At 41.8% G+C, this 27860-nt stretch overlaps 2 protein-coding genes and 1 long non-coding RNA gene across 14 annotated transcripts; 2 read left to right on the top strand and 1 right to left on the bottom strand.

Moving 5' to 3' along the window:
- Nucleotides 1-200: 200 nt before the first annotated feature.
- Nucleotides 201-9808, top strand: gpr156 (G protein-coupled receptor 156). 6 transcript variants are annotated; one of them, XM_088382231.1, is made up of 12 exons: nt 201-491; nt 1897-1944; nt 2491-2654; nt 5207-5359; nt 5424-5551; nt 5644-5770; nt 6159-6269; nt 6427-6552; nt 6669-6764; nt 6901-7137; nt 7290-7448; nt 7591-9808. In XM_088382231.1, the coding sequence occupies exons 4-12, from the start codon at nt 5243-5245 to the stop codon at nt 8809-8811; spliced, it is 2322 nt and encodes a 773-aa protein (XP_088238357.1). In that variant the 5' UTR covers nt 201-491; nt 1897-1944; nt 2491-2654; nt 5207-5242; the 3' UTR covers nt 8812-9808. The 6 variants fall into 6 exon arrangements, with proteins under 6 accessions (XP_088238357.1, XP_088238358.1, XP_088238359.1 ...); XM_088382232.1 differs by having other exon boundaries at nt 2469-2654; XM_088382233.1 differs by lacking the exon at nt 201-491 and adding an exon at nt 772-788.
- Nucleotides 9809-10269: 461 nt separating this feature from the next.
- On the bottom strand, nt 10270-12078 carry LOC148394249 (uncharacterized). The gene is made up of 3 exons (XR_015859723.1): nt 11413-12078; nt 11163-11347; nt 10270-10811 (listed from the first exon to the last, which is right to left on the bottom strand). It is a non-coding gene; the product is annotated as an uncharacterized LOC148394249 (long non-coding RNA).
- gsk3ba (glycogen synthase kinase 3 beta, genome duplicate a) lies at nt 10990-27598 on the top strand. 7 transcript variants are annotated; one of them, XM_088382240.1, is made up of 11 exons: nt 10990-11825; nt 15182-15411; nt 17001-17084; nt 21090-21200; nt 21433-21563; nt 21649-21755; nt 21838-21935; nt 22019-22114; nt 22905-23118; nt 23222-23320; nt 23660-27598. In XM_088382240.1, exons 1-11 carry the CDS (start codon nt 11738-11740, stop codon nt 23728-23730), a joined length of 1329 nt encoding a protein of 442 aa, XP_088238366.1. In that variant the 5' UTR covers nt 10990-11737; the 3' UTR covers nt 23731-27598. The 7 variants fall into 7 exon arrangements, with proteins under 7 accessions (XP_088238366.1, XP_088238364.1, XP_088238367.1 ...); XM_088382238.1 differs by having other exon boundaries at nt 22019-22126; XM_088382241.1 differs by having other exon boundaries at nt 10992-11825; nt 22019-22126; nt 22932-23118.
- The last annotated feature ends 262 nt before the right edge of the window (nt 27599-27860 follow it).

The following is a 27860-nucleotide window of genomic DNA, read 5'->3' as shown; positions in this document are numbered from 1 at the left end:
TTGTATATGTTATGTTATGTTATGTTATGTTATGTTATGTTATGTTATGTTATGTTAGTGCTTTCATTCAATCATATTTCAGCTATCCTGTGTTGCCAGGCTGCAAGAATGAGCCATATCTGACCCCCGGGCCTTGAGTTTGACACCTATGACTTAAATTAACCGAAACAGACAGTTTTGATCACCAATAAGATGTCGAATTTGCGACATTGAGGCCAGCTCGCAGGCATCACGTTGAACGTGACACGTTCGCGTCCTGATTGGATACGCACTAGTGAGAAGCTCCGCAACGGTCCAAACGGAAGTTGTTGTCCTGTTGGCGACTTGAACGAGCCTAAAGATCAATTTGTGTAGATCACGCTGGTCTTCTTTCAATCCACAATTGCTGAATGATGAGAAGAGATTGATCTGGTCGCTATTATAAATACAACGCAATTTTCAAAACGGTCCTTTGGAGAAAAACTGCATCCAGCCCCTGTGCAAGCTAACCTGTGAGTAAAAATTTTATTCTTGTCTTTTATACTATATTTTTGTTAGTATTAAATCAATGTTAATGAAATAATTATATTTAAAAATAAATGCTTGATGCTTGTGCAAGATAGTTTGCAGAACAAGACGCACTAGTGCACGGGCACACTTGTGACAGTGAACGGACTGAATTGTTTTGCTTTAATCGACATTAAATTCGAGGCATGACATCATAATGATGGTATTAAGAGATAAATTCATTAAGATAGGACTGCGTAGGACATCACTGAAGGCCTAGGTGTGAAATGCCATTGGTTCTGGTATGTGCAATATGTGCGGCAGCACTGGGCGCCATTCAAACTAGCGTTGACTCTGATACAGCTTTGGCATCCTCTGATTCCATTACTACTTTTATTTTTAACTAAAAGTGGCAGTTTGATGCTTTACCTTCCAGCCACTGCTAATCCAGTTTCATAGTAACGTGGCAGAATTTTTTTTCTTGGGTAGCTCTGTCAAATGACTTTTTGGAATAATTAAATTTGGAATAATTAAAATCTCTTGGCTTTGTGGCAATGCTGAAACAAAATGTCTCATGTTGATCATTCCACTGCCGGAAACTGTGGTTCCACCTGCCAGTGATAATAGGGCTGGAAAATTGTTACGTTATGAAGGTTTCCAGTTTATACACGTCACATGAATACTTCCATAGGCACAGTCGCACAACTGGGCGAATTCTGCTTTTTAAAAGACCGTAACGCTCACCCCCGTCATAATTCTTATAAAATCATCATAGCGTCGCTGAAGGAACTTTAATGTTGACCTTCATGCAGTACCATCTCAATAATTAACCTTAATGTGCTGACTTCTGCTCTGCGTGTCAATGAAATATTCAGGCCGTTAGTAATCTGACCATTGTCACTGCCAGCGGGCCTCTACCAACAGTGGCCATGCACCTGCTAACAAGTTCATCTTATACCTGATCTCCAGGGACACACAATAGCGGTTGACACGCGCTGTATGTAACAGAGACGCTTTTTGTTCCTCAACGGGACACGAGCGTGCTGTCATCAGATCCCAAAGCACCTTGACGCTTGCTCTCATGTCCTGCTTAAACCTGGATTTTAAAACTACTGGTGTTCTGAGTAGACTTGACATTATTTTCTATCCATTGAATCCAAAATCCAATAAATCAAGATCCTTTAAGTCAAGGTTCTTCTGTACATTCTTTGAACAGCTACTCGGTTACATGCTTTCTTTACTATTACTGGTTGTGGTTTGCACTGCATCATCCGTACTGGGAGCTGTTCCAAATAATTTGGATACCTTAAGAGATTTTTTTTTATTGGATACCTTAAGAGAATTTTTTACCTGTATGTTGTACATAATTGTGTTGATGTTATGATAATTTTTTTGGTGTGTCTTTTATAGCTTTGAGCTGTGCTGACACACCCTCATCAGGAATGACCCAGTGTGTGTGTACGTGCACTTTTGCCTTTGTGTCTTTGTGTAGCCCCCATGTTTGACATCCCACCTTTATCGTGTGAACATTGCCATAGTATATCAAAACATTTGCATGACATGATTTCATCTTCATAAAATGTTTGTGTGCAGGCATTGTAAATCTCGGTGACATCTTAATAGCGCCATGATGCATCCAAATATTGTTACATCAGCGAATGCACTCACGTAATCTGTGTGTGTGTGTGTGTGTGTGTGTGTGTGTGTGTGTGTGTGTGTGTGTGTCTTTCCATTCCAACAAGCCTATTTATTTACATTGTGGACTCCTACATGAACCACCCTGTCCCCGAGGACTTTCTTACAACCCTTGTCTGCCACATGGGCCATCACAATTTAAACCCTATTGGCTAGGGATGTGTGTGAGAGAAAGAGCGAGAGTCTCACACACACACACACACACACACACACACACACACACACACACACACACACACCCTTCCTGTGACACACACACACACGCCTCCCTTCCTACTAACTCTCAGTGTGCCGAGCTTCTCCTGACAGGAGCTGGTTGTGGAAAATTTGACGCGTGCTTGGAAATGGTGGGATTCTTATCAAGCGTGAAGATCTAAGGCATGACCATGTTAGCTGTCACTTCTTCATCCAAGCATGCCAGAGTCGTGTGCCACGGAATCCTCAACGGGACCAGACGTGGGGATCATCCTCAGGTTGGCTTTATTCGTTTACTGCTCCCGATTGAGATTGGTGTGGCTCTTTTGTCATGTCGGTGAATTGGAGAGTTAATGGAAACATGACAAATACTAAATATAATCCTTCTTAACTGCCAAAATACACAAAATAACAATAATAACAAAATAAATGGAATGCAAACAATTAAATATTTTTGGTTCAATTCGTTACATACATGGCACTACTGGTTTTGCTGTGTGCTCCTTGGCCACTTGGGGGCAATGTGATATAAAACAAATACACACACAAAGAAGAGTTTCTCACAAGTGACTCAGTAAATAACCGTAGCAATAATCATTTATTTTTGCAATGGCTAAAGAACTAAATGTTGTCTACATGTGTTGCACCACCATTTGTGGTCAGGTTTAAGAAAGCCTTGACTAATTTCTAACCAATGTTTTAGGAATATTAGTCCAAATTCCACTTCCAATGACACATTTTGACTTCCCTCATTTGGGTTTGGATCATTAAACACAACAATTTTCATAAGCAACAACAAAGGCATTACTTCTCACCATCATAGTATCTGGGAGATGGACGATAATACAGCATCTTTATTTTGGCCATTTGAAGCTACTAGTCTTAATCACAGGTGACCAGCAGTGATTTTCATACGCTATCAACATCGCACAGTTGGAGCTGACTCCTCAAATCAGATTATCTTCACCCTCCCTCCAACGGGGCGCCATAGCTGCAAAATGCACCACCATGCACCCAGAGATTATCCCCAATAAATTGCATTCTAACTCAGCTTAGAGAATAAACTCATGAAGGGAGCAATGGGCCTGGTGGAATGCCTCAATATTGCCCTCTCAACCCGGATTTACATGAGGCCAGCAGCCATAGTTAATCTTAATCCTGAAAGTGGGACAATTACAATACAGTGAAACAGAATTGGTTTCTATTTCTTTGATTAAAAAGTCAGACAGGAGATCAGTCTCAGGAGGGGTGCATACATACTGATAATCAAGCCATTTTTTTTCCCACCCTTCCTTCCGATCAAAGTCAGCAGAGGCTTGATTGTTGTCTCTGAAAGATAAAGTTGAAAGTGAATTTTACTCCCCGATCTGCTCGGAAAATGGCAGGCGCCGACAATCATAAATGTTAAAACTGTTCAATATTTGTGATGTGGACTGGAAGGGGAGAAATTTGTATCATGACGGTATTATTTTCCTTCAGTCAGGATGCCCTGAAGGAATAAGGACTTGTGTACCATACTTTAGTCAAACCAAACAGAGCTTGAAAGAGGAAGTGAGCATAAGTGAAAGTTGAAGTTATAAAAGGTCTTCCAAAACCAATCCTCAGTTATTACTTGTTTGTCATTCAGGGATTTCAAAGAATGTTGTAACAATGACCTCAAAAGCCTAAAATCCCTCGCTGCTAAATATCAACCCACCTTTGTTGACTTCTCCACAGCTCCAAAGTGGGTTTATTGAAAAACGGGGAGGAAATGTCTCTTTCTAACTGGGGGGGCTTTTCTGCAGGAAGCAGCAGGGGTAGAAGCTAAACTCAGAAAAGTGACGAAAAGGACAAGGACAGGAACTGCAGACATTTCCCAGATATGCCGCTGCATTGTTCTCTCAACACTGCTAATTTAAGTAGGTCACTGTGGGCTGTGCATTAGAAGTTGTTTCTCCACAACATACAAAGATGTTTGACTCTCAGTCCAGATTCAATTTCTACTTTCAGAGATTTGGGGCTGTCTTGTGGGATCTTAGTGTTACATAAGTGCCGAGACTCCATAATTTTAGACAATGAGCAGACATGATGCCTGATACATCATGCTCAGGTAAACGCCGGTCTGAGTCACAGTTTGTGAGTTTCAGTGGAATTGCAGCCACGCGAGCGCATCTACATGTCTATACAGAGAGGGCAGGCGGGTGCAATTGCCTGAGGGCACAGTGACATACTGAAATTGCTCAGTCCATGTCTGTGTTTGTCACTCCTACATTTATATTTGTCAGAGATACAAATTACAGCTTTGGTTTATATCCCTGTTAGAAACTAAACTATCTTTCACGTGCAGCAACTAAGTTATGAATTTGGTTGAAAACGAAATTTTCTTTTAGGAACTGTACTGAGAAGAACAGACAATATTTTATTTGTAAAAGTAAAACATTAGAATGAGAAGAGCTAGATTAATTTTCAGGTCCAACAAGAAAACCACAAAATACTATAAAACTGACTTCTTTTTAGGTACAACCAAGGTACAAGTTTTTTATTTATCACAAATGCTAGTGCTGTGACACATTAGCTTGTATGAGATTATCAAAAACACTCTTAGTAGCTGAGCACAATAATGATAAACAATATTGTTAACCGAATAACTCTCAACCGGTGCTCGCTTGTACACTATTGGGTCTTGCAAGTGGACCTAATGAAATGTTTTAGTGGTTCCCTGGCCTAGTATGTGAAAAGTGTGTGTGAGAGCGCCACACTGTGGATGCTACTTGTACAACAATTGGAAAGTTTAAAAAAAAAAAAAAAAAACACTTTCTGTCTTTCCCCACTCCCTTGTCATATTTAACAGGATGTACACATGAAAGTGGACTGACTGTGGCGAGTCATGGAGCCTGGGTGGAATTGCAGCTTTGACTGTGATTCCCCACTGTGCCTCGGCCACTCGGGGGTTCACAAGAAGGAGAGCATGGAGATGTTGCAGAGACTGTGCAGCCTCAGTAGGGTAATCATAGCCAAGGGCCATATATATGTATATACACATGATACTGATGAGCGCATGTTCACAGATGGCCGTGGATTCCCCGAGACACTCGCTCTCCCCGGTGTTGAGCGCCATAGTGTGGACGCTGCTCTCCAGTGGCATCCTACTAGCTTTCTGCTTCCTGCTCTTCACCCTGCGCTTCAAAAACAACAGGTGGCAAAACACTCGTGAATATCAATCATTTATTGGAACACTCAGGCATATTATTTCTCTTTGACAGTGTTGATCAAAACTTTTTTCACAAGGATAGTAAAGATGTCCAGTCCTAACCTGAATGTCCTGAGTCTCTTCGGAAGTGTCCTCACCTACAGCAGCGGCTTCATGTTTGCCGTGGACTCGCACCCTCAGATGGACGCGAGAGCTGTACTACATGTGAGTAGCTCTCACATATATGGAAAGCTAATTGAATATTGATTTGAGATATCCGATATTGAATATTTATGTCATTATGCAAGTAATTGGGTAAACCTAACATGTCCACTCTGTCAGTAAAATATCAAGTGATGTAAAAGCCTTTTAGACATTTGACCTATATTTGTTTAACTGTACAGTCAGCTAGGTAACCCAATCGTGTCGCTATTTGAAGGTGCACCATATGCTCAGTAAGTACTAAGATTAGCCAAAAATGTCCACCCTGTCATTGTCCACCCTGTCAGCAAGCTTACTTTTTTTGCTCTTTGATGTATATTGCCGGCTTGCAGTTCATTTCTATTTTTAAAAAAAGTAATAAAAAATAAAATGACTACATTGCTTCCCACAGGCTCGAGTGTGGACCCTCTGTCTCGGCAGCACCATGGTGTTTGGACCCATTTTAGGAAAAACATGGCGGCTATATAGAGTGTTCACCCAAAGAGCGCCCGACAAGAGAGTGGTGGGTACAGTATTATCGTGAAGTTGACCTTGTTGTATTTTTTTTATTTTTTCTGTTTTAGTTCTGAGATTGCTACTGTCACAATTTAATTCCTGGATGAAATCAACTTTAAGGCTTTTTCACTAGGTCCTAACTCTTTTGCATTTCTACATATCAGATCATCCGAGACATTCAGCTAATGGCCATGGTGGCTCTCTTGATCCTGGTGGACCTGCTGATCCTGACTGCCTGGAACCTCTCGGACCCCATCCGCTGTTCACGTTCGCTCAATGCAGTCGTTAAGGTGGGTTAGATACAGTTGACTTGATGAATATCTAAATTTCAATAAAAGCTTATGGACTTTATTTGTTACGCGAGTGTGTGGTTTTGCCTCACCAGCACTATTTTTCTTCATTGTAGATGGTGGGGAAAGAAATCTCCTATAATTTTTCTCAGCTTGATTCCTGCTCTTCTGCGTACTCGGATTTGTGGGTTATCATTATAGTTGTTAAAAAGGTAAAGTCTGTCGCCACTCTCTTCAAATATAATCATTCAAGGTCTTGCTACATTTAACTTTTTCCCCCCCTTGTAATTTTACTTTTTTGGACTGACCCTAATGCATCTTTCTAAATTCCCACCTTATCTTCATCAGGGGTGTCTCCTGCTCTACGGCACGTATCTGGCCGGCCTGACCAGCAACGTCAGCCACCCTCCAGTCAACCAGTCTCCCACCATCCTCACCGCCGTCACTTTGGTCACCCTCTGTGCCGGTGTGGCCGTCCCGGTGTCCGTCCTGATGCCGTCTTGGCCCAACGTGGTCTACAGCACGGTGGCTGGTGCCATTTTTATTTGCACGCTGGCTACCAACTGCATGCTCTTTGTGCCCCAGGTAGGAAACCGCATTGCTAGAGCCTCAATTCGTATTTAGGGGGTGCAAGTGATTCATCACGCCATATACTTTTTGGAATGTGTGTGTATGGGGGGGTATATATCTCATATTACGAGAAATATGTTTTTACTCCTCATCGCCTATATGAGCAGCTGACTGAGTGGAGGCATTTTGAGGAGGACCACAACAACCCGAGTCAGATGGCCAAGTACTTTAGCAGCCCTAGTAAGAGTCAGCCTTCAATCTACAGCCAGGAAGATGTCTACTTTCTTCTCGGGGAGAACAACTCCATGAAGAAGCTTCTCAACGAGGTGCGACATGGTTTATTTGAACTCTGGGAAGTAATTATATGTTATCTTTATTGTGAAAAAAAAAAGCTCTAATGGTGACCACTCTGGGCTGCAACTCTTGAAGCACTGAGGTTTAACTTCATGATTATTTGCTGTTTTCCAGAAAAATGCCGTGATTGACAGCTTGCAAGAGCAGGTTAGCAACGCCAAAGACAAACTTCTGCGTTTGGTGTCAGCTAGCCAAATGTTAGAGGAGCCAGAGGTGGACAACCTCCAGTCCTCCTCCACTCAGACCACAGAACTTCAGTCCTGTCAACTTCCAGCTCTACCTCATAGCGACGTCAAGTCCAGACTCTCAGGCCTGCCACCTGTCTCCCCTCGTCTCATCGATGCACCCTCGTCATCTGGTGGTTCGGGATTTTATGATCGTCCCCCTTTATCGTGTTCTGTAACCCCCACTGCTGCCCCATCTCCTCTTTCTGGTGGATTGGATGCAGACACGTGTGAGTCTGTAGCAGAGGAGCCACTCCAGTCTTCTGGATTTCATAGGACAGCAGAGGAGACGGCTGAATTTGTCACCGCCCTACAATCCCCCAGACTTTTGAACCCTTTTGAGGTTGAAACTTTAAGCAATGGGCCAACATCCCCCTTGGGACCAAACGCCAGACCATCTGGTTTCGTTAGTAGCGATAAGTTGCAGGAGATCCTCCAAGAACTCAGTGTGGATACGGTCTTGGAAACTGTTCTAAAATCTGCAAAGAGGCCTTCGCAAAGCAAATTTAATGAGGACTCCTCACTTTCACCCCTCTCTCTGCGGACACCGCGTTCCCCCAAATGTCCTTTAGTTTTTCACTACCCCAGCATCTCCCCCTACGCCATGAGGAAACGTCGACCTCCCTTCCGCTCGCCTAGACGTAGTTATACGCCACCGTGCCTTCACGAAAAGAGGCGGATGAGGGATGTCTGTCAGAATCAAAAGAAACACCTGGAGGACAGCACCATAGTGATAGTAGGTAGTTCCATCCTCCCGGTAACCAACTGTGACCTTGACTTACAAGATGAAGAAGTGGGAAGTATAGCATCAAGGCCTCATGGGGGTTCTCCAGAGAACGTGGATGAATCTGACATAGGGATGGGCTGCGACATCCAGGAGCACGCCCCCAGAAACAGCGCGGACCCCCGCGAGTATTGTGATTCGGACTCAAGCAGCTCCACAGACTATCACTTCTACCATCGACCCTATTGCGACTCCTGCTTGCAGCGAGGCTCGCTGCTGTCCTCGGACTCCTCAGACTCCTCGGACAGCGAGTATGAAGGTTACGACTTCTACCGATCTGCACATCCGGTGGTGTTCAAGGAAGACCTCAAACCCACGTTTGTGTAAAGACAAGCAGGTTTTTCACTGAATTCATAAGATTTAAAGATACACCCAGACGTAATGAAGCTCATCTGCATTTAATGTAATCTCAGTGAATGCTTTTGACAGCATTTTACAGAGATTTGACTGAAATCATGTATGACGCTCTCGTGTCTTGCTAGATTACAAAATGTTTTGATACATGCTTTGGTTTCTATTTCTCCGTTTTGGAACACTAAGCCCATGAAACTAAATCAGTAAGTTTGCCCGCTTGATTAAATGGCTTTTTTTTTTTAATTCACATGGGGCTAAAGAACACAAGTCCCAGTGACCCTCAAACACTCGGCTGATCTTACGTAAGCCTCCTCTGCATGAAGAGATCAACACTAAGTGTACAAACTGCCAGGAGGCAGAAACCAAACTGCGTTTCTATGCCTCTTTGCTCTTTGCCTTGTTACACTGTAACCATTTGTTTTTTTATATATTTAATAAATATAAAAATATGTGTATATATGTATAATATACATATATACATATATACACACATATATTCATATTTCTTATATTAAATATTATATATATATATTTATATTTATATATTTATGTATATATAAAAAGAAGTCAGTTTGTTTTGGTTTATTTTGATCCCTGCTGTATCTCGCATTATTTATACTCAGTTGCCTCATTTCTGGGACACAACTTCATTCATTCTGCATATTGAAGCACTGAAGGGCAGACTGGGAGGAATTCTCTTTGTAGTGTACAACAGAGGCGATACAAACCACACAAAAGGCTCTCTGCCAGCTTTCGTGTGTGGGAGGATAGACCAACTAAGATTAGCTTGTAACAATTTTTATATGAAGGCCACTGGCACACTTAAAGAGGAATGGTTGAGTAAAAGACAGCTACTTGGATACACCCACATAGATGTGATAAAGCAGTGCAAACTTTGTGTGTACATGAATAGTTCATTTCCACATCTTAATCACTCTCCTATACTAAAAATAAATAGAATCGATCACTGGTTTGATGTTTTACCAGGGTTTTAAAAGTCAATGTTTCAATAACCGCTAATAATAACGGTCACCGATAATGATCACTTCATAGCTTTCCCTAGAGTTTTTTTAAGCAGGGAACATTTCATCTGTATCAAATACTCTGTCAAATACGATAACCAATTAATTCCTGGTATTCTCTGCAGGTGAGTAAATATATTCCCCCAGAGTGTTTATTTAATACAACTGAGGAGAGAAATAAGTGGCTCCTTCAATAAATGCTTGTTTTTTTCCGTAAATGCCCATCGGGCCTCTAATTTAAGTGATTCAATAAAAGCTCGTTCTCAAATAATGTAGATGTCTCCTTCAAATAAAGACATTACTATCTGCAGTTGATTAAATCTATGCTTACTTGGCCGCAATTTAAAACAATTCAGTAGAGAATTGGTTTAAAATAGATGCCTCCTTGGAATAAACACCTAGTGCTTGCTGAATTTCAGTATAGAAACGACCCTGGGGCCCCAGTTTGAGGAACTATCCAACAAGATGTACATGACATGTACACTGATCAAGAAATGCAATCTCACAAACAAAATAATGCTTATTGTTGTATTTAAAATTCTGTTCATACAGGTACATTAATGCACCCAACATTCTAGAAATCCCCTCTTTGGACTGCGTTACAGTTTAAGCCTTTGCAAACTGCAAGAAGTACCTAATGTAGTGTCCAGTTATGAATGTGCAGTTAATTTAGGACAGTTTAAATATTTAAAAAATTATAAATAGCCAGTAAGTTGAGTGTCCTAACGACACGCATTTTGTGATATTTACGACAATAGAACAACATTGTCCCGAAGAGCAGTCTTGAACTGACATAGCAACAGTGCTGAATTCTACTGCTGCCCCGTGACAGCTGGCGGCTGTCAATGGCGACTTAAATACCAGATCTTCATTGGTCCAAAAAGTCATCCATCACTGTTTAGGCTCCGCCCATCAGATCTGTGGCGGCTTTGGAGGGAAGCCTCTGAAGCCCTGTGGGCGGTGCAAAGCAAATTATGCCATGTGGTGTTTCGGAACGGCGTTCTGATTGGTGTGCTAAACTCATAGTTGACGCCCACTACTGGAAGAATAGCCCTTTCTGATTGGTTAAATCCACCCTCCCCCCGAGTCGCCATTGCGCGTTCACGGCTTCCCGTATTCTCCATTTAGTTTTACGCTGAGAGCGTAAGATCAGCACGTTTCTCAACGCCTGTACGCAAACGGCGTAGCTAACGTGCGTAGTGACAAAGACGGCGAGCCCGAGACCTATGGGGAAGGAATAAAAAAAGAAATCCAGTATCGTCGCTCTCCATTATCTAACAGCGTTCTATTTGGAAGTCATACCTGGAATCAACGTCGGTTTATGCTAAGATTTTTGTCTGGCGGTGCATCTTGCGAACGCCTTAGACGTTTTGGGGGTAAAGTAGACGGCTTGCCAGTGGACGATCTGCAAGGCTCGGTCGGCTACGGCGAGGGAGCCGCCATGGCAGTCGGTTCACTGAGGCTCCACATTGGAATATGAAGAGGATCTGGACGGGCCACAAAACGCCGCATTTAGCCTACATGCTAAGTTTAGCATCTTTGTGAAACTCACCCTGGATTCGGAGCGAATATTTTGTTTTTGAAAAGCACCGACGAAGGAGGCCCAATTCATGACAATTTTAGTAGGAGACGTTTCTTTCTAAAGGGCCCCCTTGACTGAAAGATTCCAAGCAAGGGGATAATGCAGAGATTTGGACAGAAAGGCTTCGTTTATTAGGCGAGGGTCTCCTGTCTGTCTTCCCCCTCTGTAGCTACTCATTCGTAGCTACTGATTTGCTGTCCGTTCCCTGCCCTGTTTTTTTTTGGATGAACAGCTTCAGAGATCACATCAGTGGCTAAAGCAAGTCCTCCGAGAACCACCATCGAGCGCCTTCAGCATGTCGGGTCGTCCCAGGACCACATCCTTCGCGGAGAGCTGCAAGCCGGTACCGCAGCCGTCCGCCTTCGGCAGTATGAAAGTCAGCAGTAAGTCTACTCTACACCGCCTGCACTGCACCGGGCCCGGTCGGTGTGGGCTCCACCCAACCAACCGAACCCCCCCCACCCTCTTCCAGCCGTAACCCCCCAACGAACCAAACTGTTAGCCGCCGATTAGCTTAGCTCAGATCCCGCATGAGGTGCTTCCCTCACTCGTTTCAGAGCGTGACAGGCCGGTCCTCGGCCTTGGGAGTTGAATGCAAACCTCGGTTCGGTTCCTGGGCGACAATGATGATTACGGTACTATGGACCATTTGGAAGATGAGTCATAGCCGGGTTGCCACATAGGCTGTGCGCGTGTTAAAAGAGCAGGCAGGGCCAGGCGATTACGCAACTGTCACGGCTTAAGGTGCGCCCATAAGATGACTACACAGGCCGGAGGAATCCATGGCAGAAGATTTCTCCTTAAGTATGTCTTTTTGCTTGAAACGTGTCGTGCGGCTGCAGCGTCGTTAGTGGCAGTCTAGGAAAGATGCAGGCCTCCTTGCTGCATTCAGGTTGATCCCATTCTATATGTGGGGCGTGGAACCTTTTGCTTATCAGGGGCCAATTCAGTCATGGATCCAAAAATACACACCACTCATGTCATAAGCATTGCGGGCAACTTGGTGGCCCACTGCTTTCATTTCCAAGTGGAAGCATTCGAATCTTGGCCACAGTGAGTGGAGTTTGCCTGTTCTTGTTTTCTGCAGGCACTAAACCTTCCTTCAACATTCTAAAAACATGTATGCTATGTTCATTGATGACTGTAATCTGTTCATGGGTGTGAATGTGAGCATGGCTGTCTGTGACCTGCAGTTGGCCGGTATCCAGTCTAGGGTAAATCCGGTCGCTTATTTTTAAGTCAACAGGGATAGGCTCCAAAAGACAAAATAAAAAATCAGAAAAATATTCAAGTTTATATTGCATATTAAAAATCAATACACTAAGCATTTTTAAATGAATGGATTTATTTTCTTTGATTCATTTGGTTACATAGGTGTTATTTAATATCGATTGGGAAAGCTTCACACCTCCCATTTATTCATTGCCACTCCCAGTTGGAGGTTACTGAAAAACTAAACATAAAACAGGATTACACATTGCGTTTTAACCCAACATCATATAACTTTGTATGCTGTACACGGGCTACCGGAAATAGCGTCAAAGTTGTGATATAACCCTTCAGACAATGTATATTTGAACCCAAATGGTGCAGCAACACATGTTGACAGGCATTATATCAGTGTTCCCATCCTTTGCAGCTTACTGAGCTACTTATTAGTGAATCTTTTCTTTATGAATTATTAGCGTTAGTTGTGAGTAATTATTGCTCATAATGTAGTAATAATTATTACTATCAGTATTATACTGCCCCCTGGTGGCCAAGACATGCTCATCAGAAGGAGCCCCAGACATCAATGCATGAATATGTTGGGGTGAGGCTGGGGGCTTGAGCTAATCATTCCCCGTGTGGCAGATATTGCTATCTGTGTGCTTCATACACTACATTGTCTTGTCTAGTCAGCTGTTGTTTTTTATCCTGTTGATGTAAAGATGGACTTTGTCCAAATTATCTTGCATCGCATTGAGGTTTAGAGCGGAATTTGATGCGTTCTTAAAAATTTTAAGCATTCTTTAGATTCAATTATCTAAGATGTTTTTGTTGTTGCCTGATATGGTTAGTGAACAACCGTCCTGCAGATGTCAATTTGCAATGCTTCAAATGCCCTCCTCTGTTTAGTGATGGCTTTCTTGGTTTGGTATTCATTGGACGCCTCCTTTAGAACTGAAGAAGCCAAACTTTGCTGTACATGACCTGTTTTGGTTGTTTAATTATTTTACAAGCATCTCCTTTGAAGCTGGAAGGCAAATCCAGCAACACAGGCCAAATTGATTTATCTGATTCAAACTGTCAATGCATGATGCACTTAGTGCAGCTATTTGTCATTAGCAAGAAAGGCCATCATGGCAGACAAGAATTGAAGTCTAATGAACAAGCAGGGTTTCTGCGATACTTTTTTTTTTTTATTGCATTACGTTTTGCGAGTGTACATATAAGTGTCTGCTGAGGATCCACCAGTTTAACCCGGTCCAACTTTTCTTTAGTTACGCATGTGCAAATTGTTGAATTTGAACTCAAAAAAACATAATTGACTGACAAAAATTGAGTAGTTAGAATTTCAAAAATAATGGCACACGTAATCATAGAGATGGTCTAATGATTGCTGTTTAGGGTTGATAACTGATCTTCTAATCAATATCTACTCCATATCTATCTATCTGACATCTGTTCACTTCTGTGTGTCATCACCTCTACGGTCCTGGAGAAATATCCTGTTATATATTTTTTAAATGTACATTTACACGTACATTTTGTTGAGAGACTGAAATTCAGAGGATTTGGACAATTTTAAATTAATTGCAAATTCTCTAAATGACTAATAGATGATCAAAAATATATCTATATATACATACATACAGTACAAAAGTTTGGGAATGCAAAAAAATTCATTCATTCATTCGTTTGTTCGTCTTTCAAACCGCTTAGCCTCACGAGGGCCATGGGCGTGCCGGAGCCTATCCCAGCTGTCTTAGGGCGGTAGGCGGGGGAATTATTTGTTAAACAAAAAAAAAATGTTTGACAATTTAAATTCTTCCAAGTAGGATGATTTTGCCTATATAACAATTTTGCACATCTTGGTATTTTCTCAGTCAGCTTGGGTTGTTGCAGCTGTTATATTCCTGGAGTGAGGGCCCATGCGCCATACGTTGACACACCCACCTTTGCTGGGGGGGGTAAGACAGCTGACCAAGAACAATGAGCCGGCTTGTGTAGCATTTCAAAGCTGCAGCCCTTCGTTTCTATCTCATTTTTTTCCCCCTTTTACATCACCCCCTTGCTTCCCATTTGCAAGTCATGGGATCAAAAGGGACCACTTTTTCTCATTTTCAAGTCCATATCCAGTTATCTTTCCCGCCCCCCAAAAAACGGCATTTCCCTTGCTATCCTGATAGCTTGCACGCTTCTTTTAGTTGTGAGAAATCCCTGTGCAATCGGGTGCGTGCCAACAGATTTTTCTCACAGTTTGAGGAAGTGCAGAGGCGGCTTGGAAAGGCCTTCCTGACTTAAGTAGGCTGAATCGTACAACTGCTGTCTTGGCTCCATTGATTCCACAATAGTTTGAGTCGAAGGATGAAGTCGTGTGCGTTAGCTAGAGTTGCTGTGGAACAAAATTGGATGAGATGTTAAGACCACCCATGAGTCGCTGTCACGTAGTTTGAAAACCTGAGCCGCAGCTGATAACCACAAACAACCATGTCCTTCCAGAGTTTCACTTCTTCTAACTTTATCTCACCTGCAGTGCCACGCCCGCCCAATGACTGTCTGTCTCTCTCAGGGGATAAAGATGGCAGCAAGGTAACAACAGTGATGGCCACTCCAGGCCAAGGCCCCGACCGGCCACAGGAGGTCAGCTACACGGACACCAAAGTCATCGGCAACGGTTCGTTTGGGGTCGTCTACCAGGCCAAGCTGTGTGACTCTGGAGAGTTGGTGGCCATCAAGAAGGTGTTGCAAGACAAGAGGTTTAAGGTAAATTATGTTAATCCCACATTAAAGGAAGGCGTCGCCGTAAAATTCCGTACCTGTGAAAACATGAAAACTGCCTGAGTCACAATTCGGTGTTCTTTTAAAAAAAATCTTTTCATCTGAATCTGCGCAAGAGTCTGTGTTGAGTAAGTTAAGTGAGAGATGGTGCTACTGATGCATTATGGGAGAGGCCCCCCTCTGCACACATATGAGGGATCACATTTCAGCCTACTGGAAAATAGATGCTCGCAATGGAACGAGCACTTGCTCGCTCCTGCGCACACATGTTGCAAAAGGATACGTCTGTAATTTTTTTGGTATCACAAATTCCACCGAAAAATTCCAAAGCAGCAGTGCGCTAATCGAAAGCTCGCTTGGCTTATTCCTATGAATAAAATACCTCTATTGTCCATATTACAAACTTTCAAAATTGAACCTTTTCTAGTTGATGCTTCTAAAATGTATTTATTTAAATTAAACCAAGTATAATAAATGTAGTTGATGTCCATGAGTGTTGCAGTGGCATCCTGAGCACAATAAAATTGAGCCCTAACTGGTCAGTGCTGACGCAAGCCAATAGCTGTTAGCGTCTGCTGATAATCTCACGAGAGTAACATGAGAGAAAATAATATCTACTCTGAATGTAATAAGATTAGGAAAATCAATATGGTGTTTGTTATTCATCAAAGGCTATAACACAAGAACAAAATGGGAATGTTTTAGCTGTCGCTAATGAGTGCCTTCTCGAGAATGACGTTTTGAAGATAGCTTAATGGGTTTGATTATTGTGTGCTTAACTAAAGCGTGGCTAAAACTCCAATTTGAATGAAACAGAATGACCAAACACTGGATTTACTGGGGCTTGTATATTCCTTTTGCTATTTTGAACCCATTTTATGTAACTCATTCATCAGAACAGGCTGAATGACTCCAGTAGTTACTGGACAGCCCTCCCCCATGCTCCTCCTCCACCCAGCACTCCTAGACACACCACCATAAGACGGGTGTTTCCTGCAGAGCACAATAGTTTGTGACCTACATGCATTGATGTCACATTTCGGCGGGCACGAAAGGGAGAGGAAGGAGACATTTTCCTTCAGGGTTAATTAGATTTTTCGGGACGAGACGCTGTGGTCGCTCCTGAGTAGATAATGTGTTTTAGTGAAGGATAACATTTTCTTTATCTGTTGTACAAAATTAGCCCCGCATGAGCAACACATGGAATTACTCTGGTTTTCAAAAGCAGGACTGCTCATTGCTCAACGTGTACATTAATGTAAAACGCACGTAGCAGGTGTTTTCACGAAAATATGACTTTGAAACATTTAATGGGAGGATCTCGCTGAATATTCCAAAAGCCTTTTTCCCATGCCAGTGTTGTGTTTTCATGTGGAAAAATCTGTTTTCAAACCACACTTGGGTAAAAATTGACCCGTGTGGATATAGCCTCAAGCAGCGTCAGATAATGTGCCATTATTGTCATCTAGCTAACAAAGCAAAAGATGAAGAACATTTTGCAGCTGGAAGCAATGTTTCCTCCTCTTTGACGCAGAATAAACTATAACTTTATCTGTCTTTTTTTTTTTTTAAAGAATCGTGAGCTGCAGATCATGAGGAAGTTGGACCACTGCAACATTGTCCGACTGCGATACTTCTTCTATTCCAGTGGAGACAAGGTGAGTTATTGTACCATTTTAAGTTGTCTCGTGTGTTTAGCAGTCACTGCATCAGGCATACCTGAACATGTTTAATGCAAGAATTAGTTGAAAAAGTCTGTGTCTGTCCGTCCATCCATCTGTCCGTGTGTGACCAATCACATTAATGCTTTGAGGGTACACTCCACACATCTACGGACATCAATAAACTGTGTGCAACAGATGTCTTTATTTTTTTTTAACTCTCAATTTTGTCCATGTTCTGTTTATTTCAGTTACGCAAGTTGTCAATTACCGTAAATAACCGGCAAGCAACATTTTTTTTCCCCACGGCAACAATGTAATGAGAATATGCAAGAAAATCACAACCCACTTTAATGCGTTACTAATTTACACTAACGCTGTAGTCAAGTCATAATTTGTCAATTACAGTCACTATACTACTTGGCCACAAATCGAAAACAACCAAACAAAAAAAGTGTCGCTTTACCTAATCCTGTACGCTGGGCCTGTCCTAAACCAAGGATCGCTTATAAATGAATCATTTCCATGGCCCCTCGTGCCTGACCAAGCCTCGCCTTTTTCAAGTGTGCCACAGGAAAGAAAGTGGATCAATCTTGATTATGCATCAGAGAACTCACACTGGCCAAATGTTCTGGACTTCAGATGTCAAATAGGCTGAAGCACACTTTGAATGGCCTAGTTTGAGTCGTCCATAAGAGGTGACACTATAATTTGTTCATCTATGTCCCATCAGGTGTGTGAACCCAGCTGTTACTTCTGTGTAGCCTTTCGCCCTCATCAGCACTTGGCATAAAGGGAAGTCCCTGTCGGCTGCCCGACTCGACTTGCCTGTTGAGCGGCGGTGGTCCCCCGGCGAGATAACAAGGCGAGCTGGCGTCACGGGCTTTGCTGGCAAACAGTGCGTGTGTCAAATATAGACACACGTACTCGTATGGAACTTTACCATGACTCTGCTGTTAGGAATGCTTCCGTATTACGTAGTACCTCCGCAAGCCAAAAGATGGCCGCTGGGGATTTCAAAGAGGATGCAGTGTGTGAGCCCCTAGAGGCGACTGAACAAGAACTGGGGGGGGGGGGGGGGGGTCTGTTAATTATAGAACTTCCCTCCATGCGGTCACACCATGTGTGCATTGACCTGACAAGCACAGATAGGTTTTAGGACACTTACGTGATTCAGGCGTGTTTACCTTAAAGTAGAGTCGCCTTCGATCCCAATAACAATACTGCTGATATAGCACCACACCACGTTTAATCAGATGGAAGGTGATTCAGGCATAAATCTGAGCAAACGCTGAGCAGTATCTTAGCAGCTTAGAGGGGATAAGCAGGGCTGTCGTCCAATGTCATTAACCTCCTCTTTCAAGGAGCGCGATTGCTCTTAAGATTTCTGACCTTTGTCACCTTTTCACAGGCCTTGGTGGAAATCTGCATTCAATGAAGCCACACACATTAAAAGCACCGTTTGAGAGTAGTAAGTTTTTGAGCGGGATTGTTTGTGAAAATGTGAATGGATCGAGTGGGTTTAAGGGGGCACGAGATAAGAGATGGACAGGACAAGTTTGGATAAGAGTTCATGGTAGGTGAAACTGTGTGTCAAGCAGCCACTATGACTGCTGCTGCTAGTATGACTACCGTACTAGTTTTTCTGTGAGAGCAAGTCCTCCAAAGTCTCTACAATGTTTACTAGCGTTAAATATTGGTTTTGAATTTTAGGAGTGACTGTCCCAACCAGGTTTGACTAGATGACGACAAACTTGACTCCCTCGTTTATTAGTTAACAGAATTGTGTTTGCGTTACGCCGCCAATGGTTACGATGCTGAAGAATAATCTTGAAAGTACTTGGAAAAGTGTTTGACTTGGACCCTGGGAAATGAGTCTGAACTCTTGTGAGCACGTGTTTCGGCAGTCTTATGTAACCCCGACCATGTGGTGTGCTTTGACCCGCTCACCACTTTGATAATATGCTCACTAGTGATGGCCTTTTGAGTGTGACATTGATTTGATAAATTTATTGACATTGGATTAATAATTAATTTGATTTACTACTATAAGTATAATAACATATAATATAAAGAATTAATATTTGGATTAATAAATTAATATTTTATTTATGAAGTATAATATATATAATATTAGTAACTTTTTATTGTATTTATTAACATAAGTATAATATAATTATTCTATTTATTAATATAAGTATCTTTTTGAGGAATTTTAATTATTCTAAATCTTCTCAACTTTGTAGTAAGCAATCTATTGAGCACAATAATGCTGCCCCGAGGTCGAGTTGCAACAGTGTAGTTTAAAAGTTCCCCAAGGTGATGTCATGTTGGTCTCCTTTAGGTGTCAAATTAGTTGAGAGTGAATCCTCAGCGGCTCAAAAAGAACACTCCAACTGGGCAGTACACAGAAGTAATCATCCCGGAGTAATCGATAGAATAATAGATTTATAAAAAGGTGAGTTAGTGAAAGCCCGATTTTTTTTTTTGTGTGCTTATTTGTACTATTTGAGCAAGCACGACTGTGTGTAGATTAGCGATTGCTGAATTTGGACGACGTCATTCTCACCTTAACAGGCTATATTTGATCTGTGCATTTGGTATATATCCAACGCGTATCACATTTAGAAGAGTTCTGATTCCAATGCGAAGAGATCCAATTCCATGCAGCTTGGTTTTTCCACCCTAGTGTGACGCTCATTCAAATCGTGCCAGACAAAACGAAGATTGTTCCACTTGCCATCGTACACTGTGAATCCAGACGAAACCCAAGTGTTAAATTTAACCCCCCTGTTTTTTCTTAGTTCGACCCACAATGTTACATCGCCACCTATGTAATGCGGCACGTTTGGGATGCAGTCGACTTGACGTGCCGGATATTTCCGTTTGACACAGCGTCATGTGGTAACGTTTGATGATTGACAACTGAACCCGTTGTTCAGGTGTGTGAGTAGCTACGCCAGCAAATTGGCATCTGAATTATTTAGCAAAAGTGGGCCAATCATGTCGTTGCCTGGCTGTAACCCTATTGGGATCCAGCCAAGGAAGTGGCTTTGTAACCAGGCAGGAAGTGAGTCATTGCTGTTGCTAGGCTAAATATAGCTTGAGTGGTAATCGCGGGAGGTAGTGGCAAATGTTATCAATGGGTGTCGACAACACACAATCACACACGGTGCTGTGGGATGACACCAGATTAATGTTCACCTGAAGCCACCAGAGGGCTGAAAGTTGTTTTGGAAATGATGCTCATCATTGCTGTCTGTTCCTCTTCGTCTTTTCTTAACGTTGTTTTCCCTTTCACTAAAAAATGAATATTGGCTCCAAATATTGGTTGTCGGCCTCCTCGACTACCAATAAATGTTATAAAATATCAACCCTGGGAAAAAAAACATTTTGGTCTATCTGTAATTTTATTTTATATTTATGATGTAGAAGCGATTCTCTTATGAATATTTACTATATTTGTGACTATTAGTGTGGTTTAGTGAAAGACGTCTGACGCTCACAGCACAATGAATTCTGAAGTATACAAAACCTACTAATAAAAAAATGCTGGCCAGGATCTATTCAGAAACGAAGGGAAAAGGAAGTCGTCCCAGAATAATAGCGTGACCCCTGTGTCCCCTCAGGGTCAGCGTGCTCCAAAAAAGAACATGCGCAAACTCACTCTCCTCCATGGAGGAAATGATATCAGTGTCTGAGGAGTCTTCTGGAGTACAGGACGTTGTGACGCATGCGTGTGTGTTTCCTGCCCTCGGGGTGGTAAACCCTACACAATGGCGCCCCAGTTTGACATTGGGGGAAAAACGTCATTTATATCTGAACTCAAGAAGCTTCATTCATCAGCGTGAGACATTTTATGAACCCTACCGAGGGAAAGGCAAGACAGAGGCATTAAATTGAGTGTCACTCATGTATGTGCATTACAGTGATGTCTGATTTACAACTATACTTTGTGCATGCATTATTAATTTTTTTTCTATCTGTGCTCCTCACGAACAGAAAGATGAAGTCTACCTGAACTTGGTTCTGGATTACGTTCCTGAGACGGTCTACAGAGTGGCCAGACATTACAGCCGAGCCAAGCAGACTCTGCCAATGGTTTATGTCAAGGTACTGTGTCATGTCTAAATACTACCGCAGCTCATGTTAGCAATTACTTTCTGCCTCAATACTATTATTTTTTTTTTTTTACCTGGCATGAGAGAGAAAGAAGAAAAACTCACTAAATGACTGCATTATTCACAAGATTACTCAAGACCTATCAAATATTTCACTGACACGAGTGTCAACGCAAACTCCGCCTCCTCTCATACTTAAAAACGTGTTGTGCGTTTGTTTGCAGCTGTACATGTACCAGCTCTTCAGAAGTCTGGCCTACATCCATTCATTCGGGATCTGCCACCGGGACATCAAGCCTCAAAACTTGCTCCTGGATCCCGAGACGGCTGTGCTGAAACTCTGCGACTTTGGCAGGTGGGACGCTGTGGTCACCTGACCTTGGGACCCTCACACTAAGCAGAATATTAAAGTTTTTTTTTTTTTTTTTTAAACTGTTCAGTGCCAAGCAGCTTGTCCGCGGAGAGCCCAACGTCTCCTACATTTGCTCTCGCTACTACCGAGCCCCCGAGCTCATTTTTGGGGCCACTGACTACACCTCCAGCATAGGTAAGCGTGAGCCCTCCCGTTACTCTTTTAATTGCCACGCCTGCATCTGTCTCCTTAAAATTGAATTCAACCTTCTTTTCAGATGTGTGGTCAGCAGGCTGTGTGCTAGCAGAGTTGTTGCTAGGACAACCGATCTTCCCCGGTGACAGTGGTGTGGATCAGTTGGTTGAAATTATTAAGGTAACGAACGCAATTGCCAAAAGTTAAAGTCGCAATCCACCACTCCCGTTTTTGTGACTGAGCTTTTCATCTGTTCATTCCAGGTTCTCGGCACACCAACCCGGGAGCAGATCCGCGAGATGAATCCAAATTATACAGAGTTCAAATTCCCCCAGATCAAGGCCCATCCTTGGACTAAGGTGAGTCAACAGGTACAGGAGCCCTTTTTATTCTCTAATATACCACTTCATGCATGTGTGTTGTCATTACACTCAATGTGGGGCGGCTTCATTTTTGCTACTGCGGTCAAACAATTTTCTAAAATGAATTTTACTGGTTGGCAGGCTTGTGTGAAACTCACTAGATCATTCCCTGACTGGAACTGGAGTCTTGTGATTTTTGAAATTGGGATAGAGTTTGACCCAAATTGGGCAGAGAACTAAAGTCGAATACTGCGGTGGTGCTTCGTAAACATCTGGAAGGTAGAATTAAAACTCAAGCTGTCTTTATCATATTGCATGCATACACGTCAGGAAAACAGTCTTTGCAAAAAAAATAATAATTTGTCTTAATACTAAAATAAAATACTGTCGTGTAGTAGGCTCACGTGTTAGTAAATATATATATTAAATATAAACATTGTAAGCAACTTCAACTTTAAGCAGTTTAACGTCAGCACTGCTTAAAATGACCCAAACATGGATTCAAATCAAATACATTCAATATAAAAGTTGCATTAACTATACTGAATAAAAGTTTAAAAACAAACCGTTCCTAATGATTAACTGCAAATGTATTGAAGTTAAAGATTGAATACAACTGATCTTTACTCAGGCGGTAATTCTGTCAAGCATCACCAGAGGGAGCCCTCGTAGCACACTTGCCCTCGCCCGACTGCCGCCTCATATTGCCTTGTCATGCTGTTTGTGCCCATGAAACAGAAATATGCCGTTGTGTTTTTTGACTTGTGTGTGTGTGATCACTGTACAGACGTCTGTGTGTGCGATGGGTGTGCAGGTGTTCCGGCCGCGTACGCCCCCAGAGGCCATCGCCCTGTGCTCGCGCCTGCTGGAATACACGCCCACCGCGCGCCTCACGCCCCTGGAGGCCTGCGCACACTCTTTCTTCGATGAGCTACGTGACCAGAACGTCAAGCTGCCCAACGGTCGCGAGAAACCCTCACTCTTCAATTTTACCACCCAAGGTTTGTGACGCATTACATCAAGTTTAAAAGTGACACACCAACAATCACACCCAAACAGAATTCAGACCCACAACCCGCTTTAATACCGTATGTCTTCTCTCAGAGTTGTCCAGTAATCCGTCTTTAGCCTCCATACTCATCCCCGCCCATGCTCGCAGTCAGGCTGCCGCCTCCACCCCAACCAACCCCTCTGCCACCACAGGTAAGAGTCATGCTGCCCTCCAGCTGCTAGGAACACAAACATTTTGTAACCACCAGAAACAAATGATTAGAGTCTAATGGTGGATGCATCTGATGTACAAAATAAAACCTGCTTCTGATGTACAAAATCAAAACTCCATTAAACCCCAATGTTTGTATGACCAAGTCATGGTCCAGGTCTGTGGCCTGCTGCGAAGCCGTGTCCAAAGGGGGCTTGTGAGTCACGAAATGAGCGTGAGAAGTACAACCTTGAGCCTGCCTTGTTTGCTGAACATGACAGTGGTTCAAAGTCCAAAGATTTCCTGAAATTGTTGACAACATGGCCACCTTGTGTCCACAGACGGCAGCAACACAGAGCGAGTCCCCAACACCACCACCGCCTCGGCTTCGGCTTCCAACTCCACTTCCTGAGCACGCCGTCGTCTTCCGCCCACCCGGTCTCAGCCCCCAGTCCGCGGCCTCCCCACTGTTGACCCGGCCGGCACAACAGGCTACAACCGCAAATGAAAATCTGCCTTTTAGCTCCCTCACAAGGCGAGCCCCCCTTTGCCATCCAGTTGTTAGCCGTCTCTCAGTGGGCGGGGCGGCGGCACAGGGAAACAGGTGTGTACACTTTATTGTGCACACAAAGCTCATCTGCTAATGTTTTCCAGGACGATTGTATGTATTATAAAAAAAAAAAAAACGAATAAGAATCTGAAGCTGCGCCCAACCAGCCCTGCCCGCCCCCTACACTTTGCTCCATTTAATGGCATCCTCACCACCCCAATTCTCCTTAATACTTTTCCTCCTATATAATGCATGGCCTGAGAATGGTTAGGGGATGGGGCTGCCGGGGTTGGCTGGGGTGCAGTCTAGGCATGAGGCTTGTGCAAGCACACACAAACACACACACGCACACACAACACGCATACAAACAACACTCACCCTCACACAGACACACACACACACGAATGCATGTGCAAAGAAGCAAATCCAGATGGGAATTTTCTTTTCCTTTAGCCAGGGCTTGTTTTTAAACCGCTTAGCAAGCCGTTTTACTCAACTTTGTTTTAAAATATTTTTCGACCCCGCTCGGGCCATTATTTTATTTTATTTTTTTTTTTGCGTCAGATGTGACATGTTTATCTGGTCCTGTGTGCTTGTATAATATATACATACAAAAAATTGCATTACATACACAATTTATATATTACTTTTCCTTATGTATAAAAAGTATATATAGATATATGTATATTAACTACTACGGTTCAGAAGTCTGTTAATGGGTGAGTTCATATCCATCATTAGAGGCGGCAATATTTGCTGTTTGATGACAAACAATCCCCACCCCCCCTAGTTTTGCTGAAATGTGCTAAAATCCCAGCCTCCCTCCCCCCGTTTTCCATTTATCATCTTTTATTGACATGTGGATCAGGGTGGGGGATCCCTCTCCATGCACACGCTGCTATGCTTTAAAAAAATAAGACATACAAATTCACTAGCATGAAAAATGTAGCTCAAAAATGCTCATGATGTATACGAATGATCCATCATACGGATGGTTTTATTTTTATTATTTTAGTGTGGCCTTTGGGGGACATTAGAAAAACTAAATTGATCCCTTTTTGGCAGCTGACCTAAAATGGCCCTTCACAGGACAACCTAAAATGAACGTGCACCAATATAAAAATGGCGTCCTACAAGAAAAACTAAACTAACCCCTGATTGGACAAACTGAGGTTTCCCACCCTTCTCCAAGGAGCTCTTTGTAACCACTAAGTCATCCACCTTGGCTCCTACTTGCGTTTGCCAAAGCCCATCAAAGCATCTTCTAACTGATAACACACAAAAAAGGAAAGGAAAAAAAAAAAAGCCCGAACTGTAAATACAATATAAATGCTCCTCACCAAAAGTCATTTTTCTTTTTGTGTTATGTACATATGCAGACCCATGTACTGTTTAAAAAAAGCAAAAGAGAAAATAAACACACCAACAGCAGAATCAGGGCAAATGTTGAGCAGTTGATGGATATTTTCGATGATCTTTATCCAGCCATATGTCCGATGTTGACCTGTACAGTACAGTAGATCTTGTAATGACAACTAGTCATGTATAGTGTAACTATAGTTTGGAGTGCCTTTGCTTTCATACACTTTCGCCTTGTCGCCACCCCTACAGTAATCGTGACTCGCCCCTTCCCCCCCCCTTTGGTGCTGTTGAACCCCCCCCTTCACCCCCACACATGCACACAAAAACACATTTCATTGTAATATACAGATTGTTGATTGACTGTTAATAGTAAGGATAGTTTCCTTTTAGTGTTTGTTTGAGTAGGTGGTATAGATTTATCTGGGACACGCGCACAAGCAGGCAGTAACGCAGTAGTCTGCACAAGGACCTCAAATAAAATAAAAAAAATGACTGTACATATAATGAAAATGCAGTACAGTATTATGACGGTGTATCAGGGCCACAGGGGGAAAAAATCGAAAGTGATGGAATTGCAGCAAAGTTGAAATGTTGCCAGGAGAAAATGTTAATGTTACATGAGGATTAAATAGTAATGACCAAAGTTGTTTGAAATAATGCAGGGCAGTATTGTGTATGTATTAAATGAAAGTAATACAAAATGAGAAAATGACAAAGAAGCGACTTGTGTGAATTAAATCGCAATTTTACCAGATTAAAGTTGAAATATATTTTGAAAGACAATTCAATTCTAGCACAAATTGAAACATGAGCTAAAAGTGATGACTTTTGATGATGTCATGGTTTCGGTACAAGTTTCATTAAGAAATTAAATATGAAAAATTAAATACGTAGACCATTAACATTTGGTCTTATTCGACCAATTATTGCAATTCGACAACAAAAAATTTAATTCTCATAAATAAATAAATGATTGTACTCATAAGCCCTTCCAAAATCCCAACTTTATTTTTGTAAAATACATTTTGACTTGAGTTTTGAAGACCGCAAGTTTATATTCTAAACTTTCTCCAAACATTTTTTCCTTGCATCATTATGCCTTAAATCTCATATCTCACATGCTTTCTAATAACATCTCGCCTTTGTCCTTGCAATATTCTGATTCTTGAAATATTAAAACCGTTTCCAAGTTAAAAGTTGTAACATTGCAATAATGACATTGACAGTTTCAGTTGTAACAATACACTTTATCCTCGTATCATCACTTCTCTTCTCGTAAATTATGATCCCCGCCCCCTTTGTAACATGTAAACACCTTTCTAGTGTCATTACAACTTAACTCTCGTAATAATCCACCTTTATCTCTTTTTTGTTATTACTTTTAGCCTCATATTGCTGCAATTTATTGTTGTTTACCGTCAGATGACAGCTTTATTTAGTAGCAGTACAAGCTATTGCCCTAATATTCTAACTATTCTAACTAACTTATAACTTATTATTATAACTAACTTATACCCCAAGTTATAAAAATGCTACTTTTGCTCATAACATTACCACTTCATTATTGAACATTACATTACGACATTAGTCTCATTATTTTATTTTATATTTTCTTTTATGAAGTATTAAAATTCCGTAACATTGCGGCTATCACCGGAATATTACAACTGTTAACCTGCAACATTATTGTACCGTTACAACTTAATTCTCACAATAGTCCAACTTTGTTTTCATAAGCTTACAACTGTAGCCACTTAATTCATTATTATTTATTAGCATTTTCTCATAACATTGCAACTTTTGTCACAGAAATTTCTTTTTTCCCCCCCTTAATTGAGGCCCTCGTAGTCCTTGTAAAACGTAGATAGTAACAACTTGTTTTCCTTTTACTGTATGTCTGACATATTTGGGAAGGTTAGTCCAGTATTCAGTAGCACCTAAGGGTTCGAGTCATGCGACCTCTCTCCCGCCTCCTGCTTGCTGTAATTTTGCACCCACAAACATTTTGCAGCCCTCCACAAGTACCACTTCCCCTCTCCTAAATAGCTACTTCAATAAAAGCACCACAAAATTTGCCAAAAAAAAAAAAACAAGCGGAGATGCTCGTGTTCCATGGTAACGTAGCACAATGTGCTAACCGGGTTTAAGAAAAGACAATTGTTGAAAAGACTCTGAAAAAAAATCCCATATAACAGTACTACTTGAATGACTCTGTGACTGAACATTTTTATTTCATGTTTTCTTTTGTTCTGTGAAGTTATGCTAAATGTGCGCCTCTGTAAATATTCCTTCTGCGTGCTCTGAGGAATAGTTCCCCTGGTACTGTAATTTGCATTAAATAAAGAGTAGGATAGCCTGGAAAAGAAAACACTTTGTCTTTTGTCTTTATTTTGCTGACAAAATCTCCTTTTTTTTAAAAAAAAAAAAATACAATGAATTACCATATATTGAAAATAATTTAAATTATTGTCCTACAAATGTCACTAACCAATTAATTGAATGTTTTGAATTTAAGTGTTACTTTTCATTTAAAGACACAAATTATACAATACAGTTTAAAATGAAGCAGTATTTGAAACATTACATAATTGGAAGTAAAAGGTTTCAGGGTATATTTGAAAAATATTCTT

Source organism: Syngnathus floridae, chromosome 8, assembly GCF_059516105.1.
Source record: "Syngnathus floridae isolate MCC-2025c chromosome 8, RoL_Sflo_1.0, whole genome shotgun sequence".
In the NCBI taxonomy this organism is placed as follows: domain Eukaryota; kingdom Metazoa; phylum Chordata; class Actinopteri; order Syngnathiformes; family Syngnathidae; genus Syngnathus; species Syngnathus floridae.
This window is presented reverse-complemented; position numbering and strand designations above follow the sequence as displayed.

Bases quoted from the DNA above. Each gene is read 5' to 3' on its own strand.
- gpr156 (XM_088382231.1), top strand. From the start codon at position 5,243: ATGGAGCCTGGGTGGAATTGCAGCTTTGACTGTGATTCCCCACTGTGC. The intron at 6,270-6,426 runs GTGGGTACAGTA...TCTACATATCAG, and splicing joins GAGCGCCCGACAAGAGAGTG to ATCATCCGAGACATTCAGCT. The intron at 7,138-7,289 runs GTAGGAAACCGC...CTATATGAGCAG, and splicing joins GCATGCTCTTTGTGCCCCAG to CTGACTGAGTGGAGGCATTT.
- gsk3ba (XM_088382238.1), top strand. From the start codon at position 11,738: ATGTCGGGTCGTCCCAGGACCACATCCTTCGCGGAGAGCTGCAAGCCG. The intron at 21,936-22,018 runs GTAACGAACGCA...TGTTCATTCCAG, and splicing joins AGTTGGTTGAAATTATTAAG to GTTCTCGGCACACCAACCCG. The intron at 23,321-23,659 runs GTAAGAGTCATG...TTGTGTCCACAG, and splicing joins CAACCCCTCTGCCACCACAG to ACGGCAGCAACACAGAGCGA.